The 16,504-nt window shown below is 40.2% G+C and overlaps 2 protein-coding genes across 3 annotated transcripts in view; both read right to left on the reverse strand.

Moving 5' to 3' along the window:
* LOC115150976 (guanine nucleotide-binding protein G(i) subunit alpha-2) overlaps window positions 1-13,599 on the reverse strand; it is a 191,608-nt gene extending 178,009 nt beyond the window's left edge. The window contains exon 1 of the mRNA XM_029694853.1: window positions 11,438-13,599. Coding sequence (XP_029550713.1) covers window positions 11,438-11,555 — 118 coding nt within the window. The 5' untranslated portion in view covers window positions 11,556-13,599. The remainder of the gene's footprint in view (window positions 1-11,437) is intronic.
* An 88-nt stretch (window positions 13,600-13,687) lies between these two features.
* Window positions 13,688-16,504, reverse strand: part of LOC115150974 (sodium-coupled neutral amino acid transporter 3) — a 66,372-nt gene continuing 63,555 nt past the window's right edge. For both annotated transcript variants that reach the window (XM_029694851.1, XM_029694850.1), the window contains one exon: window positions 13,688-16,374. In XM_029694851.1, the coding sequence (XP_029550711.1) occupies window positions 16,270-16,374 (105 nt within the window). In that variant the 3' untranslated portion in view covers window positions 13,688-16,269. The remainder of the gene's footprint in view (window positions 16,375-16,504) is intronic.

Raw genomic sequence — 16,504 nt, forward strand, 5'->3', positions numbered from 1 at the left:
GAGCTTATTCAGTTCTTATCCACACTAGCTATCTTCGTTTCCTATCATGTCCCTCTGTAATCTGAAGGTGTTCAGCCTGGTGCTGACATATGACTTGTCTCTCTCTCTAGGCTCTATTTTAACAAACAACGGAATGGTAAATCTTAGCGCTGGCAGTAGCGTTATAGGTTAGGGGGGGGGGGATTTTGATGAACCAGGTAATTTATAAAAAACTAAAATTATGGGTGCAGTAGCTGGCCATGACTCGAAAGGGCTGGGTTTTGATGAATTAAACAAGTTGTGGGTGTGTCGAAGCTTGGCCCCCTCACTGGCCAATCAGAACGTGCTTCATGGCTAAATATGTAGCTGCTTCAAGTTGAGTATTTACTGTATTTTATGTATTGCTTTGCCATCAACTCCAATTCCAATGTTAGTCCATTATAGCCTAGTTCATTAAATAGCCTGCCCCATATTTGCTAAATATGTTGAACAGATTTGCAGTACACATTGTTCTAATTGCATTGCGTCCATATTGAAATACATTGTTAAACATTGGTCAAGATATAATGCTATAGCCTATGTTCTGACAGAAATACTGTGTGCCTGAATACAGAAACCCTCCATTTGCACACCATCTCACTCACTGAAAATGGGCCAAAGTTGAAAGACCGAGAGAAAAAACGGAAATGTCTGACTGTTTGGCTAGTCATGATATTTTAATAAAGCATTGGTTATGGGTCTTTCTATAAACTAGGGTACCAGTCAGTGTTTCCTACACTGGACAACTTGTTACATCTGTTGATAAGTCATTGATAATAATCTGCCAATTTTTATCATGTCATTACATTAAGATATTAGGTCGGAATCATAGCTATATTCAATCAATTTCACGACTTCTAAAAACCTACAGTATGTTTAACCCTTTATCATGTTTGGCTTCTTGATTTGAATCAAATCTTTACCCTGTAAGAATCCTTGCTTTAGCTGTCGGACAGTTTTTTTTCTGCGTAACATTTAGTTTCTCCTTATGTTACATGGTGAAAACAGTTTTCATGGGCACACAAATTCAAAAGAATAAATGCGATAGCAAATTCAAATGCTTCTAACAGAAAGAGTCACCTTACCTGGTACTTAAAACCTAAATCGATACTGTCAATAACTTGGTTCTTCAATAATTATGCATAATACTGGATGCGCATTTGGTGTCCAACTGATTAATTACACCGTGATATTTTCACACATCATCATCTGCTCCAGGAAAGAATTTTCCGATTGACAGTCAAGTGACGAACAGCTGTTGTGAACAGCCCAAGTGCTGGGAAAAACTCTATTCCTATTAATTATTCTGGATATAATGACAGAAAATGACAGCCTAGTGGGCTTATTCACAATATGATCTGATAATGAAATAACATGATAAATACATTTTTAAACAATACAAGAGGCTTGAAGTAGCTTACTTGAACTTCAATTTTGAGCTCAGAAATTCAAGTACTGGAAAATCAAAATGTTCACAATTTGGTGCGTGAAATGTCCTTGTAATTATTGTAGCCAATTTATCAGTTTGCCTGCTCCCTTATAATTATCCGTGGCCAATCATTTGTTTCCCGCCACTACAATTGAAGGATGTTGAGGTAAAACCACGTGTGCTTATTATGATGACAACATCTAATGTTGGCTTCAACTTGGCTTTCCATACAAATCTTTCCATTAAAAATGGAACATGGTTTTTGGTCACTGATAAAAACAGCGATGGTGACATTCAAATGGGGAGATTAATGCTACTGCTTTTAATATAGTTGGTTGAGAGTTTTAGTTTCCCGGCAGCTCCCCAAAATGTAGTTCTTTCAACTTTGGCCCTTTTTCAGGGAGCGAGACGGTGTGCAAATTGAGGATTTCTGTATTCAGGCACAGAGTGTTTCTTCCAGAACATTGGCCAAGATGATGAAAGAGGTACTGTACAGCCAAGCTTTGTCAGCAGATGTTACAGTAACATCTTTACGCCCATGACAGGACATAAGACTAGGCTGTGGGATATCACAGGACATAAGACTCCAGTGTGGGACATCACAGGACGTAAGACTCCGCTGTGGGATATCACAGGACATACAACTCCAGTGTGGGACATTACAGGACGTAAGACTCCGCTGTGGGATATCACAGGACATAAGACTCCAGTGTGGGACACCACAGGACATACGACTCCGCTGTGGGATATCACAGGACATAAGACTCCAGTGTGGGACATCACAGGACATACGACTCCATTGTGGTTCCTTCTGCAAACCGGGAACGAACCTATGCAACTCAGGACCCTGGGCAGTAATTTACTCCATATTTCCATATTTTCTTTGGCTTTGCTTTGAGCACCTTGAAGGGTTCCAATGTAGATCATCATGCAAATAGGCATGTTCAGCAGAAGTGAAAACATTGGGTGTTTTTGTTTACAGAACTGTGATTGGTAGGAATATGTGGTATCGTACATACAGCACTTTGTTTTGTTGAGTCTCCTGCAAAATACTCAGAATCTCTACAAGTTAGCGTGCTGTTGTTTTTCCAGCACTGCAGTTGAAAGGAGTAATTCATTTTGTAGTGTACCAACAAATTTGAGGTTGGGATAAGAATCAGCAATAACGGGCCTCCTGAGTGGCACAGTGGTCTAAGGCACTGCATTGCAGTGCTAGCTGTGCCACAAGAGATCCTGGTTCGAGAACTGCATGAGGCGGCGCACAGTTGGCCCAGCGCCGTCCAGGTTAGGGGAGGGTTTGGCCAGCAGGGATGTTCTTGTCCCATTGCACTCTAGTGACTACTGTGGCGGGCTGGGTGCAATGTATGCTGACATGATTGCCCAATATACGGTGATTCCTCTGACACATGGGTGCTTCTGGGTTAAGTGGGCGTTGTGTCAAGAAGCAGTGCGGGTTGTGTTTCGGAGGACGCACAGCTCTCAACCTTCGCCTCTCCTGAGGCCGTACGGGAGTTGCAGCGATGTGACAAGACTGTAACTACCAATTGTATACCATGAAATTGGGGGTAAAAAAACTTATTTTTTTATTAAAGAATCAGCAATAACAAGAAGGTTACCCCGGCTACTGTTATTGTTCACAACATACTCCTCAATGCATTGATTCTATTATTCGGCCATGATGTCATCTTCCCTGGGACCAGAATACTTTACTGATGGTTAAATTTGGGGGTTTGAGTGCTAACAGGAGGGTGGTATTGAAATCAGACGTGAGAAAAGTACAAGCTAATTGTGATATGACACAGATAACATGGGATTCAGAGAGTAAGTGGCCACACTGTGCATGTTGGAATAGCCTACTGGATAACAATTTAATGGCACTACTAAGAAAATGAAGTCAAACACACTATATATACAAACGTATGTGGACTCCCCTTCAAATTAGTGGATTCGGCTATTTCAGCCACACCCATTGCTGACAGGTGTATACAAGCGAGCACACAGCCATGCAATCTCCATAAATCTCTAAGATCTGTTCGTAGGGAGCTTCATGAAATGGGTTTCCAAGGCCAAACAGCTGCACACAAGCCTAAGATCACCATGCGCAATGCCAAGCGTCAGCTGGAGTGGTGTAAAGCTCGCCGCCATTTGACTCTGGAGCAGTGGAAACGCGTTTTCTGGAGTGATCTGGCAGTCAGACGGACGAATCTAGGTTTGGCGGATGCCAGGAGAACGCTACCTGCCCCAATGCATAGTGCCAAATGTAAGGTTTGGTGGAGGAGGAATAATGGTCTGGGGATGTTTTTCATGGTCCAGGCTAGGGCTGTGGCGGTCATGACATTTTGTCAGGCGGTGATTGTCAAGCAAACAACTGCCCCGTCTCATGGTAATTTACCGTTAATTAACATAAGCACATTTAGCATCTCCTGGCATCCATGCACAGACTTCAAGCCACTGATGCAGACCTTTGGAACAGCTACATTTTAAAAAGTCTAATAAATCCATAGCCTACACCATCAAAATAAATCCATTATGAAATTTAGACAAGTCTTAAGAAACATGATATGAAGAAAATGTAGTCTATTTCAGAAGAAGACTCCTAAGCATACTCCAAGCATACTCCTTGTCCTTATGTTAGACCCTGATCTGGCTATGCCATATGGCTGAGGGCTACACTAGTTAATTTAGCAGACAAGATTTGCTTAGAATTCCGTGGCATTATTTTATATTATTTTATAGTATGAAGAATACAATTGAACAAAGCTGAATAAAATAGAAAGGATATTTTCTCCAAAAGATTTGAGTGAGTGTGCACATACTTCTATTGTGTTGAGCAGTTAACAAAGAAAGTTATTATGCAACTTTAGTTGTGATAAAAACATATTGCCCAACGTTTGTATTTTTAATACATTCTAAGGCTGCATGATGCGACTCTAATGATGATTTGAAAAAAGTTAGATAAAAGGCATGAGCTCTGCTTTGTTTCTTGCGCAGGCTGTACCCACTTCATCAGTCTCTCATTCACAATTTGACAGGCACTTGATAATGCTTAAAATTTCCCGGCGGCATCCCATTGTGTGTCCGCAATGCCCCCTAAAAAAATCCATGCCTCTTGCGGCCAGTGGCTGTTGTGCCCTTGGGCTGAATATAATACTTATAATTCCCTGCTCCCTTCTGCGTGCTCCGAACCACTTCTCACACATATGGCTCTCTCAGATAGCTCAATTCTTACTAGCCAATGCCCGTCACACGATCGGGTCCTTCTCACAGGCTACAAGTGAAAAAACACACATCGGGGCCACAACAGCACACGTCCTTATCCAATTCTGAGGCGCATATTGAAGATATTGGAAGAACTGTCCACATCTGCTTTTCGTCAGCCAACAAGTTGAGTAGGCCTAACGAACAGCAAAAGCACTAGCCTATCAACTTTTGTACTATGGGGGATAGTAGATTGACATAAACTGCCTATGTCAATCTACTATCCCCCATAGCACAAAAGTTGACCTATTCTATTCTGTGCGAGAAATCAATATTCCAAACATAGTCTGAGACAGTTGTGGGATGTGATAAATTCCAAATTAACCCAAACTATCACAAAAAAAATGTTTTTATGCAATGAGGCTGACGCCACAGATTAGAACGTTTAGCTTAAAATCTTGATAAACTATTAGGCTATTTCTTCACATAATCACAGCAATGCGCACACGGCAGTAGGCTACAAGCGCGAATGTTCCAAAATGCAATCAAATAGCAGGAAAAAGTGACCGCAAATGTGATTATGCATGTAATGCCTTAATTATACATTTGCATTTTTATGCTGAGAATGATCTTCCTCAAACTTGATACTCATGCCCTGCATATGTATGACAGTTAAGCTCGACACCCGTTGTAAAGCGTATTAATGTGCTTAATTATAAGAAGTTATTTGGCCACTTTAGTTGTGATACAAACCTTATCAAAACATATAGGGGCTAGGCAACAAATGTATTTGGCTAAGGTGTATGTAAACCTCCGACTTCAACTGTACCTGAGGTGTGCGACTATGATTTGAAAAAGGTCGCAAAAAAAGGGATGCACAGTTTCTTGCCTTACTGCACACATGCTGGGCATCATTCACAAGTGATAGGCTAATATTGTCACCCATTAGATTGTTCTTGATTTAATATTTTCTTTACATATACAATATATACAGTACCTATGGAAAGTATTCAGACCCCTTGACTTTTTCCACATTTTGTTACGTTACAGCCTTATTCTAAAATGTATTAAATAGATTTTTTTACTGATCAATCTACTCGCAATACCCCATAATGACAAAGCAAAAACAGGTTTTTATACATTTTTGCTAATTTATTTTTAAAAAAACAACTGAAATACATTTACATTAGTATTCACACCTTTTACTCTTCTTGGATATGATGCTACAAGCTTAGCACACCTGTATTTGGGGAGTTTCTCCCATTTTTCTCTGCAGATCCTCTCAAGCTCTGTCAGGTTGGACAAGGAGCGTTGCTGCACAGCTATTTTCAGGTCTCTCCAGAGATGTTAGATCGGGTTCAAGTCCGTGCTCTGGCTGGGCCAGTCAAGGACATTCAGAGACTTGTCCCGAAGCCATTCCTGTGTTGTCTTGGCTGTGTGCTTAGGTTCGTTGTCCTGTTGGAAGGTGAAACTTTACCCCAGTCTGAGGTCCTGATCGCTCTGGAGCACGTTTTCATCAAGGATCTCTGTACTTTGCTCCATTCATCTTTGCCTCGGTCCTGACTAGTCTCCCAGTCCATGTTGCTGAAAAACATCCCCACAGCATGATACTGCTACCACCCCTTGCTTCACCGTAGGGATGGTGCCAGGATTCCTCCAGACGTGACACTTGGCATTCAGGCCAAAGAGTTCAATCTTGGATTCATCAGACCAGAGAATCTTGTTTCTGAGAGGTCTGGGAGTCTTTTGGTGCCTTTTGGCAAACTCCAAGTGGGCTGTCATGTGCCTTTTACTGAGGAGTTGCTTCCGTCTGGCCACTCTACCATAAAAGCCTGATTGGTGGAGTGCTGCAGAGATGGTTGACCTTCTGGAGGGTTCTCCTATCTCCACAGAGGAACTCTAGAACTCTGTCAGAGTGACCATTGGGTTGTTGGTCACCTGACCAATGCCATTTTCCCCCGATTGCTCAGTTTGGCTGGGCGGCCAGCTCTAGGAAGAGTCTTGGTGGTTCCAAACTTCTTCCATTTAAGAATGATGGATGCCACTGTGTTCTTGGGGACCTTCAATGCTGCAGAAATGTTTTGGTACACTTCCCCAGATTTGTGCATTGACACAATCCTGTCTCGGAGTTCTATAGACAATTCCTTTGACCTCATGGCTTGGTTTTTTCTCTGACATACACTGTCTATTGTGAGACCTTATATAGACAGGTGTGTGCCTTTCCAAATCATGTCCAATCAATTGAATGTACCACAGGTGGACTCCAATCAAGTTCTAGAAGTATCTCAAGGATTATAAATGAAAACAGGATGCACCTGAGCTCAATTTCCAATCTCATGGCAAAGGGTATGAATACTTATGTAAATAAGCTATTTCTGTTTATATTTTGAATACATTTGCTAAACTTTCTAAAAACATGTTTTCGCTTTGTCATAGTGGGGTATTATGTGTAGATTGATGAGGGGGGAAAACTATTTCGTTTGGGATAAGTTTCATGCCCATTCACATCAAAAATAGAGATTTGCCTGTAAAAAAGAAACATTTTCCATTAAGCTACCCCAGTATCCCCTTAACCCCTTTGCTTTGAAAAAGAGGGCCTTTCAACACAAATGTTTTGAAACCTTTGATTGGCTAGAATACTTGATTAGTTAGAAATGCAGCCTTCTGCTTGTCCTGTAGACTGTATGGAAGACAACACAGAAGAAACAGTAAGGATACATTGATCAGCACCGGGTACACAAATTAGAAGAGAGCTCTGAACTCATTCCGTGACCATGAGAAAAACGCTATGCACTAAGCTACTAGGGTGTCTTGGAAGAGTTTTAGCAGTAGTGTAGGGCCTTGGAGACATTGAAGAGCAACTGCAAACTGAGATTCAGGAGAGGTGGGAGTACCTTGATTTCTTAACTTCTTTGGGCTAGGGGGCAGTATTTTGACGTCCGGATGAAAAACGTGCCCAAAGTAAACTGCCTGCTCCTCAGGACCAGAAGCTAGGATATGCATATAATTGGTATATTTGGATAGGGAACACTCTAAAGCTTCTAAAACGGTTAAAAGTAAGTCTGTGAGTATAACAGAACTTATTTGCCAGGTGAAAACCCAAGGACAAACCATCCAGGATTTTTTTTTTTTGAGGTGACAGTGTTTTCAATGGGTTTCTATGTGTATCTAGATTTATAAGGCACTTGCTTGCACTGGATGTCAGTCTTAGAAATTGGTTGATGTTTTTCTTTAGAGAAATGAAGAAGTACGGCAGTTCAGAACGAGGGTCCAGCCTAGTGCACTCTAATGTTTTGATGTACGCTCCAGGTCACACGCTTCACATTGTTTTTATCCGGTATTGAACACCATTTATGCCGTCTTAAATTTTATCGATTATTTACGTAAAAAAATACCGAAAGTTGTATTAGGAAAGTTGTTTCAAATGTTTGGACAGCGTTTACAGGTAACTTATTAGATATTTTGTAGTCATGCTGGGCGAGTTGGAACCGGTGTTTTTCTGAATCAAACGCGCCAAATAAATGGACATTTTGGAGATATAACAACGGAATTAATCGAACAAAAGGACCATTTGTGATGTTTATGGGACATATTGCAGTGCCAACAGAAGAAGTTCTTCAAAGGTAAGGCATGAATTAAATCGATATTTCTGACTTTTGTGTTGCGCCTGGCGGGTTAAAATCTGATTTTCATGTGTTGGTATGCTGGGCGCTGTCCTAAGATAATCACATGTTTGCTTTCGCCATAAAGCCTTTTTGAAATCTGACACAGTGGCTAGATTAATGAGAAGTTAAGCTTTAATTTGGTGTGTTGCACTTGTGAATGTATGAAAGTAAAATAAAAAATTTTTTTAAATGAATTTGGCGCTCTGCCATTTCACCAGATGTTGTCAAATCGATCCCGTTAACGGGAGTTGAGCCCAAAGAAGTTAATGGCAGTCACTGCATTTCATCTAGACGTTCCGCTAGCGGAACACCTGCTCCAATATCCAATGATGGGCGTGGCGCGAAATACAAACTCCTCTAAAATCCGAAAACTTCAATTTTTCAACAATATGACTATTTTACACCATTTTAAAGACAAGACTCTCCTTTATCTAACCACACTGTCCGATTTCAAAAAGGCTTTACAGCGAAAGCAAAACATTAGATTATGTCAGCAGAGTACCCAGCCAGAAATAATCAGACACCCATTTTTCAAGCTAGCATATAATGTCACAAAAAACAAAACCACAGCTAAATGCAGCACTAACCTTTGATGATCTTCATCAGATGACAACCCTAGGACATTATGTTATACAATGCATGCATGTTTTGTTCAATCAAGTTCATATTTATATCAAAAACCAGCTTTTTACATTAGCATGTGATGTTCAGAACTAGCATACACCCCGCAAACTTCCGGTGAATTTACTAAGTTACTCACGATAAACGTTCACAAAAAACATAACAATTATTTTAAGAATTATAGATACAGAACTCCTCTATGCACTCGATATGTCCTATTTTAAAATAGCTTTTCGGTGAAAGCACATTTTGCAATATTCTCAGTAGATAGCCTGGCATCACAGGGCTAGCTATTTAGACACCCAGCAAGTTTAGCCTTCACCAAACTCCTATTTACTATTAGAAAAGTTTGATTACCTTTGGTGTTCTTCGTCAGAATGCACTCCCAGGACTTCTACTTCAATAACAAATGTTGGTTTGGTCCCAAATAATCCATAGTTATGTTCAAACAGCGGCGTTTTGTTCGTGCGTTCAAGACACTATCCGAATGGTAAAGAAGGGTTACGAGCACGGCGCATTTCGTGACAAAAAATGTCTAAATATTCCATTACCGTACTTCGAAGCATGTCAACCGCTGTTTAAAGTTACGAGAAAAATGGCATAAAAATTGATTTTAAACAGCGGTTGACATGCTTCGAAGTACGGTAATGGAATATTTAGATTTTTTTTGTCACGAAATGCGCCGTGCTCGTAACCCTTATTTACTCTTTCGGATAGTGTCTTGAACGCACGAACAAAAGGCAGCTATTTGGATATAAAAATGGATTATTTGGGACCAAACCAACATTTGTTATTGAAGTAGAAGTCCTGGGAGTGCATTCTGACGAAGACAGCAAAGGTAATAACATTTTTCTTATAGTAAATCTGACTTTGGTGAATGCTAAACTTGCTGGGTGTCTAAATAGCTAGCCCTGTGATGCCGGGCTATCTACTTAGAATATTGCAAAATGTGCTTTCACCGAAAAGCTATTTTAAAATCGGACATATCGAGTGCATAGAGGAGTTCTGTATCTATAATTCTTAAAATAATTGTTATGTTTTTTGTGAACGTTTATCGTGAGTAATTTAGTAAATTCACAAGAAGTGTTCGGTGGGAATGCTAGTCACATGCTAGTCACCTGCTAATGTAAAAAGCTGTTTTTTGATATAAATATGAACTTGATTGAACAGACATGCATGTATTGTAGAACATAATGTCCTAAGATTGTCATCTGATGAAGATCATCAAAGGTTAGTGCTGCATTTAGCTGTGGTTTGGGTTTATGTGACATTATATGCTAGCTTGAAAAATGGGTGTCTGATTATTTCTGGCTGGGTACTCTGCTGACATAATCTAATGTTTTGCTTTCGTTGTAAAGCCTTTTTGAAATCGGACCGTGTGGTTAGATTAACGAGAGTCTTGTCTTTAAAATGCTGTAAAATAGTCATATGTTTGAGAAATTGAAGTAATAGCATTTCTAAGGTATTTGAATAACGCGCCACGGGATTCAACTGGCTGTTGAGTAGGTGGGATGCTTGCCCAGAGAGGTTAATCAGTTTGGCTCATTAGACAGGTCAGAGTCTGTTTTAAGCTGTTGAGTGGTATGAAGGTTTTTGGCAATACATTTTCGATGAACTGAATGTGTTCCAGAGTAGAGAGACCCACAATAACTACTGTAATTTATTAGTGGCAGCGTATGCTGTGGTAGGTGGGAAGGTGCATGTTTGCAAGTTACCTGAAAAATATCTAATCTCTCAATGTTTTAATCTCTCAATGTTACTCACAAAGTGCACCAAATTCATGCATTTAGCTATTGAAATTCCTCTTTTTTGCCAGGGGAGGATGCCCCGGAGCCCCCTACTGGTTTTGGGTTAAGCCCTCAAGGTCTTAAAATCCTAGCAACTACCCTGCTGTCAATCTGTAAAATTCCTGACAAATCCCTGTCAAAATCACTCTCCAGCATACATTAGTATGCCTGTTCAATACGGGTTGTGTAATAAAGCTGTGTAAAAATAGGAATGTCGCTACCTGTTCTGAACAAAATATTGACTGACTTGATGACTCATCCATGTTCATTTTTACCTAAGCAGATGCATGGTAGAATTCGGAACCACATTGATGAATGAATGGACTTGATTGAAATATCGGCTTGATCGAAAGCTCTGTTGCACTAGGATAATTGCTTTTGGTTCCCTGCTACACGAATTATGTTATTTCTGCGGTGTTGGCAGAGAAAGCTCAGCATCAGCACACAGTCGACCACACAGCAGTTTACGTAAATAAATAAAAATGTGCGCGCTGCTGATTAACCCCCTAACCGTGGCAAGAGACCAGGTGGTGATAGATGTGGATGCTTGTTTGGTGTATGACAATTCAACCCATTACGCTACCACATCAAACCTGCGGGAAATTCTAATAAAAAGAGTTTGAAGCACTCAGCCTAGAAACAGAGCTGAACAAGGAACGTACATTGGCTATCCGTCCATCCGGACAAACAAAGGATTAAGAATAAACGGCAACCCTTACCTAGTAAGAGCAGTTTTACCTCCCTTGCTGCCTTCTCTCCATCCTCGCGGAGATTTTTATCAATCATCTTTGATCTCTCCACAGCAGCTTTATCTTCTGCACTTAATGTACAACCCATGTTTCCAAAAGCACGCGCGCACTGACGGCCGGCGCAAGGATTCTTGAACGATTTCGTCTTGACTTCTGTTTGATATGCCTACACAAGAGAAACGGTTATCCAAAATACTTCCCGGCCCGTTCAAGAGACGTGATTGTGCGAATTTGCTATACTAAATAGAGGATGTCTAGTTTTATGGCACGCATAAAATGTCCAGAAAAAAAAGTCAGTCCTCGGCTGCGTTATTCTGAGTGATGTAAACTAACGTTCCATCAATATATCCTGTCGGTCGCAGAGCAATCTTCTTGGAGGTCAAAGAATGCCGCAGAAAGTTGCAGTCAAATCTCGAGTGGCTACGCGAATTGGTTATGTAGTGTTGACCGTTTATAATCAATATGATCAATTCTGACAGCCGCGCAGATACAATCAATCGTATTCCTCGTTCCTACGTTTCTTCCGACCAAGTGAAGGTAAGGTGGAATCCAATCACATGGACGAGCGACTGCGCTCCCAGACTCAAACGCGCAGTCAAGTAAACATAGTTATCCAGTGGAAATCTGGAGAAACTGCTGGTGCACTTCAGCTGCCAACCTGCCGCCTGCTTTCTAAGGGGATTTGTTGGCACCCTTTCTGCTCCCAGTTGATATGTGACGTCGTAGATCTTTCACAATTCTTATTGTCTAACCACCCGTTGTGAAGTTTTCTGCAGAAATGCAATAGGCCTACTGTATTTAAATGTCCAACGCATCCGTTTTTATCTCAATATCAAATCATTTCTGGGTTGTTTTCAATGAACATTGTCAAAAATAAACCAAAATAGCTTCTTAGAAGGGCAGTTTATCAAGCAAGAATTTAGCAAGGACTGTCTGTCTGGGTGTGGTCTGAGTGGGGAAGGGAGAACTGAAAAATAGCTGTTATTGGCGGAGAGGTTTAGAACACGTTATTTTTGGTCTATTAACTAATTTATTAACTAAATGACTGTTTAATAGGTCTGATTATCTAGGGATCCATGTTTTTCTCTCTCCAGATAACTAAGAAATGTGTGCATACATGTAAATGAACACGGGATGTGATGACAATAAAACATGTGCACTAGCTATAGACTGCACTAAAAATAGACCTGGATCTATCTCACTTTACATTAAGTGGCCTACAATTCTATTATAGGCTAGTTACATAGGCGTTATAGAGTGTAATACAGTGCAGGCTAATATATAGGCTAATGGATACATTGATGGATTTTGACACAAGTGTAATAACACCAACATATTAAACCGATGGATGCATTCTTCTTGGTTTCTTTGGTATCCAAACTATTCACATATGATTTCATATTCAAAAGCCTATTCATGAACACACATTTTATACCATCACTAACTACTTAACAAGAAAACACCCTTTCATACTGCCATCAACTATGAAATGCTCTGTTGAAGGGACCCTCAAGCTGATTTTTAGTCTGTTTCCTGTGGGCCTACTGGGAACAGTTAGTCCTCTCCAAAACGCTGTTGTTTTTAATAGTGATTAAAGAACATTTATGTTCCATATGAATGACTACAGTGTCTGAAATGTTTGGATGGTGTGAGAGGGGGTTTTACTTGAGCTGAATACAGCTTATGACCTTCAATTGCCCATTCATCTGAGAATAGAAGCAGGAGTTGAACATGTATTAGATTTACACTGAACATGGCACTATACATTGGAACATGGAAAAAGGATGTTATTTTCTGTACTTGGTCGACTGAAGCATCCGAGAAGACACATTCTCATAACACAGTGCACAAGACTACATTATGGAGTGGTTTGTAGTGCCCTCAAGTGGTGGAAATTAGTCATAATTCTCTTGGCGTGAAGGGAAAATCTGACTGAACTGGAAGCTGCCCAGAAAATATCCCCTAGTTGTCCCGTAAACATTTGAGTTGATGTTACCTGTACAGGTTAAGCAAGGATCATCAGTCATGATCTAGGCCAAGTTCAGCTGTGCAGTAGTGCATGTTACTCTGGTCTGCCATGCTGGTCAAGGCAAAGCTGAACTGCCACTAGATTATTATGCCCCTGTCCTTGCCTAACCTGTACAGGTCCATGGATCATGGAGCAGGAACACTTAGAGTAGCTATAGTAGACAAACTAAGGACATAAGTGACACAGGTGTAAAAACTTCTACATTTGTTTTTTAATTGTCAGACTAAAACTGTCCCAGCTATTTACACTATACAAGCTAGATATGCATCAAGAATATAAAGGGTTTACATTTATATACATTATTTATATAAGCCACTTTATAAGCCCAAAATTCATATATAACTTGTTATTCACTCATAGTCCTTTAATTTCCTTAGAAATAAATTGCAAAGGTAAAACAAGAGCTATAATAACAGGTTAACTTGCTGGCATAGTTTGGTTTGGGTACAAGAGAAAGAGGCAAAATGATGAGAATGTTGCCTCTGACATTATAATAGTGGTAGCAAAGCTCTAATATTGAAGAGCGAAGCCTCAGAGAGAAACAGTTAGGTAGTAGCTAGATATGTAGACACAATCCCAGACAGAAGAGGCCTAATCCCAGTCTATGGCAAACTGTTGCCTCCTTGACTGGTCTTGACGAGGCATTCCTTTTTACCACAACCACTGCCTCAGCAAGACCAGGAGAAATATAGGGTTGAGTCAGATACATGCAATAACCTTTTAGCTGTTGATGAGTAAAAGAAACAGCTCAACATTCTCTTGATTATTAATTCAAATCAATTCATGTACAAAAGAGAAAGCAACACCGGCTGCAGTGTTTTAGAATGAAATAAAAAAAAGGTACAATTGTCTTACATACATACGTAGGACTTGCCAAAATATATTAGTAACAATGTTACTTGCCAAAATATATTAGTAACAATGTTATTACAATGCTATTTAGGTGTTTTGAGAGACACGATGTCACAGTGTTTAATGTTCCACTACACAATTGAGAAGCCTTAAGAAGGGGCATTGAGCTATCGAATCAGACTAAATCTAACAATCACAATTCACTTAATTGTCAAACTGTACTTGATCACAAGACCTCACTGTTAGAGACCAGATCCGTTTTTGGAAATAGAGCCCAAACATCAACGTATTATGGATTGAATATCACAGTAGTTATGGTAAATTAATGAATGAATCAGCCAATCACCAGACAGACTGGACAGGTGACACATCAGCTTTCCTTCGCTAAAACTTCAACCACAAGATCAATCACAAAACAAGTGGAAAAGAGATATTAAAATACAATAAAGAGCAGTTCAACAACATGGACGGACAGTATGTCACAACCAACGCATAACTAAAACACGTTTCCTCCATATTTTGTCATGCCAAAAACGCTAAGCTTAACCATTCGTAGTAACTGAAAGGGTTCACTTGAACTGTACTGAATTTAAACGAGGGTTTACAAATTAATTGTAGAAATATAAGTACGAGTGAAATATGTGCTATTAGTGTTAAAAAGTGATCGTAAAATCAGTCAATTCTGTATCTAGGATGTCAGTTGATCATCTAACTAACATGAATGTAAAAGGCTCTATATAGTATTTTTCTTAATCAGCTCAGTGCCCTACAGCTCACCTCCTACACATTCGACTGTCACCTAAACCCGCCAATATGCAAAATCATCGACTATAGACTGCGCATACCATCTATAAGGTCTATCAAGATACCTGATCATATAGTTAAATACTTTGTTCTGAGGTCTATTAGCTCACTTGTGAAATTAAAAAACATGGATATAGCTAGTTAAATAAATATACATTACTGATTCAACGAAAAGGCTATGTGTGTGGTTGGTTGGTTGAACGCCACTCCTCCATTATCTGAGTGTACTGTATGTACCAGGGATACAGCAAGAGTTAAACACCATAATGCATCATGGGACATCAGCCTGCACTAAGCCCGACAACCACAAACCACATTCAGCCTTAGCTTTGGCACATAAAACAGCTCAGGCTAAATGCACTCTTGTGAGAAAATATACGGTATCTTTGTGTGCTCGTGCCAATAGAATATTTGGAAAAGCCTACTACCCTTTGATGGTTAAGTTGAGTGCTACTGGCACAAAGTGATAGACAGGATACAAGACAGCCACAGACTCTTTTTTTTAACAGCACTCACCTAATCTATAGATGTAGCTATTTCTTCTATTGACAAAATGTCAGATTATCTCATACAAAGATGCCAAATGACATATAATGTGCTTTCCTTTCCTTCCTTTACATAGCGATTCAACCATACCTCCATCTGTGCTTCTTCTGTACAGTACTAGCTGCAGTTGACATGAATTAAGGCGTCGGAGGGAAAGAAACAGGCGGATGGAAAAGAGATAAATAAGGATGGGAGGATAGATGAAGGGAGGGGGGAAGGGAAGGAAAGGGAAGCCATCATGAGTTTCTTCAGGATTTTCCATTATGGATTGACTTGGATGCACTATCCCACTCATAAATAATACACATTATCATGATTTCAAAAATACCATGTCTAGTGCTGATGATTCATATAAAGCACTCCTCTGTGCAGGGCTACATACTGCGTTACAGTAGTACAGACTGTTTTGTCTGTACTACTTTGTCCCTTAACCTCTAACCCTTGCTCTACCACAGAGGGGATAGTGCATCAATTACATGAAACAGTTCTAAAACACACACTCCTAGGATTCCCTTCAAAGCCCCTGACAGCCCCTTGCCGACCCCGGCCTGCACAGTGCAGAGGGCGGCCTCTAGTGGCCACCGCCAGAGTTGCTGCTCCCCGTTGTCCAATCAACGATGATGAAGCTCAAACTCATGATCATGAAGGCGACCCCCAGACCAGCGAAACATGCGGCCTGGGAGGACAGAGGAAACACCATCATTAGAATGTATTTTAACGGGGTAACCATAACCATACAGTAACCATAAGGACACAATACTAATCACAAAGATCATATTACAATTATCGTGGAGAGGCTTAGAAAG

The sequence above is a fragment of the Salmo trutta genome, chromosome 16, assembly GCF_901001165.1.
Source record: "Salmo trutta chromosome 16, fSalTru1.1, whole genome shotgun sequence".
NCBI lineage: Eukaryota > Metazoa > Chordata > Actinopteri > Salmoniformes > Salmonidae > Salmo > Salmo trutta.